The sequence below is a fragment of the Vicia villosa genome, linkage group LG3 (genome assembly GCF_029867415.1).
Source record: "Vicia villosa cultivar HV-30 ecotype Madison, WI linkage group LG3, Vvil1.0, whole genome shotgun sequence".
Classification (NCBI taxonomy): domain Eukaryota; kingdom Viridiplantae; phylum Streptophyta; class Magnoliopsida; order Fabales; family Fabaceae; genus Vicia; species Vicia villosa.
In genome coordinates, this window is record NC_081182.1 from 83,419,925 (window position 1) to 83,424,661 (window position 4,737).

A 4,737-nucleotide genomic window follows, 5' to 3' on the forward strand; every position below is an offset into this window, starting at 1 on the left:
CAAAACTACAAGGTAGAGATGTAAAATAATGGAATTGATCAAACATCATCTCCTAATCTCCTCTAACTAGATTCCCAAACCTTTTAAGAAAGGAGAAGTTAAACTCATTCGTACATGGCTTTTGTCACCATCAAATTGAGAAATAACATAATCTAACTCAAGGGACTAAAGGGGAGCGACAAAAGAAGATTGTCGTCTTTTGGAAGAGAATGAAAGACAATCCCATCAAACCGAAATCTATCAACATTTGATTTTTTAAAAATATAGAAAAATGCTTCAAAACATCTTTCCTAATTTCCGATTCTTGTCGAAGTTATAACAACCTATATATAGAAAAAAAATACCGACCACTATTGACACAATTTTACGACGACCTAAATCGATTTAGCAAGCTTTTATTTTAAGTTTTGAATATATGTAACTATAATATTATATTACAAAATAAAAATATATCTAAACAAAAAAAATACAAATAACAAAAAAAAATGAAAGGAGGAGGAAAAGTAAATCCAAAGGTAGTAGAGATATAGACCACATACATATAGGCCTTTTAATTACTTTTTGTCCCAATTAATATATATCCCCCATTCCATTTGCAATGATACCTAGCTAGCATAAAAGTCCTTATCATCTAACTAGCAAGGTGAACCTTTCTTACAGTTAAGTGTTCCAGAAGCAACAGTTATAGAACCCACAAGAGAAGAAGGTCTTGCACTCAAACTTGAAGCTCTTGCATAGCTAGATGAAGTTCCACCACCAGAAGGAGTGAAAAATGCACCATTTAACAACAAATCTCCCTCTGATCTCCAGTTCCAATTCTTCCACTCACTCACTGGTGCATCTTCATACTTTGTAACCTCTTTGCTGAATCTGATATTGGGTGCAACAAATCTGTTGCCTTGGCTGTTTATGGTAGGGTTTCCACTTCCTCCAATGGCATACATTTCCCAGTGAGTGTAGTCATTGTTTACTACATGGAAATATCCTAGCCTACACCTGTAAATTTTGAGACATGATAGAACTTTTCAAATTTGGAACAATAAATTATATTGGTCCTACAAGATAATTGAGAATTAATCAAGATATTTGAAAAAGTGATACATTTAGACCCACTTAGATTTTTTGTATCTTTAGCTACAAATTAGCCGTAATCACCGTATTGTATTAAAGTTATAGTTTCTTTGAAAAAGTATACTTTTTAAAATTTATAATAATATTAGGAAGTTTAAAGTAAAATTTAAAAAATATACGTTTTAAATTAATTTATAATAATAAAATTACTAAATTTAAGTTTAAATTTTGTTAGTTATATGTTTTATTTTAGATTATAAAATCATTTACTAAATTAATATATTCGAATTATTTAATACTATCTTTTAATTGATAATAAACTTAATTAATTTAATTTTTATATATACAATATAAATTTTATATTTCACTAAATTTATTTTTGAAAATAGTAAAATATAGACATTTAATTTAGTGAAATTTCTATTATTTTCAAATTTTAAGGCGATTGTTTTTAAATATTTTATTCTCATTTTATTCACTACCTGTCATTTTACTAATAAGTTAATTACTAATGTTGCCTCAATTTGTCAAACTCACTATAGTCCAAAACATTTTAGTATATTAAAAAAAGTCATGTTGTAAAATAGTTGAATAAGTAATATATTTGGTTTATATATAAATAAAATATTTCAATTTTTAATAAATTTTTAAAATGAGTTTTTCTTTATATAGTAAGACCAGAAATATAGGTATAGGGAGTTTAATAAAATATAATCAATTTTACCTTGGCATTCTTTGAACAAGACCTTCACCAAAGTGATTAAAAGCAATTGTGACTTGCATATTTTTATCTTTAATATAAGAATCACTATGACCCAACAGCATGACCTTATCATGGTGAGTCATAAAATTGTTAGAAATTGTTATAGCAGTGGACCCATAAATAGCATCAATCAAACCATCTTCACAATTAGACAAAGAGCAATGATCAACCCAAACATGACTTCCACCAAAAATCGACACACCGTCGCCGTCCGATATAGTCCTCCACCCGAAATGCCGTGGGGAGTCCCTCACCATAGCATTCCCACCTTGTTTACAATCATGAATATTTATTCCATGTATGATAATATTGGTCACAAATTGTATAGTAATGCATGGACCACCAGCAATGTGCACACTAGCACCTCTACCATCAATTGTTTTGAAAGAGTTCATGATTAATTCTTCTTTTAATTTTATCACCATGTCTCGCGCGAAGATTATCCATAATGGTTCCTCTTGGATCACCGCGTAACGGAGTGTTCCCGGCTTTGGACTCACTGGATCGTCATCGCCCGAGTCTGTTACAACGTAAATTTTACCGTTTTTTCCACCCATTGCGTTTTTGCCAAACCCAATTGCGCAATCCGCTAGCCTTTGTCTGTTTTTCTCCCAATTGGAGTCACATCTCCAACAATCATCAATGGGGTTTCCACTTCCACAAGATAGGTACCCTAAATTTCTTCTAGCTGAAGAGGCATTAATTTTGCTGCAACAAATAAACAGGTAAATGTCAACATTATTCGCATAAAAAATATTAATGCAATCAGAGCTGTTTTTAGGGTATGCAAAGTAGATTATCACAGATGATCTAAAATTTGACACAGTTATAACGTGTCTAAAATGGTCGTTATAAAATATTTTTGTCAGGATTAAATCATAATGAAATATACCCCAAATTTGATTTGTCACATTTAAAATGTGATTAAATTACGTGAAACTTCCGAAAACTTAAGATGATATGGATGCTAATATTTAATTACCTGTTTACTTCATGGACAACCAATTCAGGATTTTGAAGAGTTGTAGAAGAAATAAGGGTAGGCATGAAAAGGGAGAAGAACAAAAGAACCAAAGAGAAAGGTGTGTTTGTCATGTTGGCTCCAAATAGATAGGTGAGACTTAGAGATGAGAAAGAAAGGAGTAAGGAGAGAGGTGGGAAGTAGTGGACTGAGAAGGTGTGTGTATATAAAGAGTTATAAGAAGGGGTAGATGGTGTGATTAAACTATAACATATGGGACCCAAATGTTTCTTGATTTCTGATTTCACGGGTAACTTTGTTGGTAGTTCTTGTTGGCCGTTAAGCGAGGCCCAAATCATGGCGGAAGATTAAAACAGACAAAATAAAAAATATAAAGTATAGGTACATAAACAGTGAAACCATGTTACTTTGTTAAAATAATGATTAACTTAGTAACATTTCTTTATCCAGAGATAAAGAAATATATGTTGGAATTTCCTGCATTAATGGTGGTATTTAGTTTATTGTAGACTCCAATACTTTTATTGTATTAAGTTTGAAGATGGTGAATTTAGTCCTATATTAGGAAGATCCTAAAGTTTTACATTTGAGATATAGCATTAAAAAAAAGTATATTTAGAGGGACACTTTTCACCTTACCAACTGGTTTTGTAAGGATGAGTTATGTCAAACTCTAATATGGTATCAGAGTTTATCTATCGGGCCATGGACCGCCTATCAGAGAGACACTCCTCATCTTACCAACCGATTTTGTAAGGATGAGTTAAGTCAAACTCTAATACTTAAAGATATCGCATGTGTTGTATTTATAAATGAAGACAATTTTTATTTTACAAGTCAATTTTATCAATTTTATAGGATTGACTTAGATTAAACCATATTTTTTAACATGATATCAATTTGATAGACTACTTGTTATCAAATTTCCGCTATCAATTCTTCCACTATTTATTTATAAGTTGTTTGTGCTAGGGTGTGCAGGGTTGGATGCACACTATGTGCATTGGGGCTCAAGCCCCCATAAAATTTATTAGACACACTTTTAAATATCCGGTCACCATACATTCATGCCTATCCTTTTAATTTTTTAGTTTCCTGAAATACATATACAGTTTAGAGTAGACCATAGATGTACATGTATGAAACGTAGAAAATTCAAGAATTGCACTAATGTTCACGAAGGTATTCATTCACTAATTACTGCTTTATAGGGGTAGTTAATTAGATTTTAGGCCGTGTGTTACTACTATTTTGATGAACATATAATTGAATGGCCAATTGCACTTGTGGATCTCCTTTAGGATTTAACAAAACAGGGCTATTATTTATTAGTTATGCTATTGTGTGATGCAAAATTTAGGATATTGTATCCAACATCTCAATAAATACATAAGTAATAAATGAGTTTTTAGTCTTCTTAAATCAGTTTAATTGATAGTGTTTTAAAATATTTAATTGAAGATGGCGGGTTCGGACAATCGACATTGGGTTAGCCTAGTGATGGAAATTTGGATCTTGAGAGTGTACTCCTCTCAAGGTCTTGAGTTCAAATCCTATTAGATGCTATCAATCCTTTTGTTCTGACTTTAAATTATTCACCTTTAAAGTCTAAAACTCATTGAATTACTCCACTTAAAATAACAAATGAATGTGTTTGTAAATTGAGATGGAATAAAAACATGGTGAACATTCTGGTACTCTTGAAGACTGCTAAACAGTTATTTGCCTCAGATTGGTTTTGGCTTCTCTGCAGAAGCGACTGTCAAAATCGACGGTGTCGACGTGTGGCAACGGCTTCTGCGTCTCAGAGCTGGTGGGCAGTGATAACTTTGCATCCTCTATAGGTGACGCTTTGATGGAATTAAGACCCTTGGAGGCTGCCTCAAAGCATCTCCAGGACGCTTTGGTATCTGCGTGCAAC

General features: G+C 32.1%; 1 protein-coding gene across 1 annotated transcript; it reads right to left on the reverse strand.

Moving 5' to 3' along the window:
- Nucleotides 1-499: 499 nt before the first annotated feature.
- Nucleotides 500-3,009, reverse strand: LOC131656230 (probable pectate lyase 18). Its single transcript, XM_058925989.1, has 3 exons — nt 2,817-3,009; nt 1,796-2,542; nt 500-996 (listed from the first exon to the last, which is right to left on the reverse strand). Exons 1-3 carry the CDS (start codon nt 2,927-2,929, stop codon nt 636-638), a joined length of 1,221 nt encoding a protein of 406 aa, XP_058781972.1. The 5' UTR covers nt 2,930-3,009; the 3' UTR covers nt 500-635.
- Nucleotides 3,010-4,737: the final 1,728 nt, after the last annotated feature.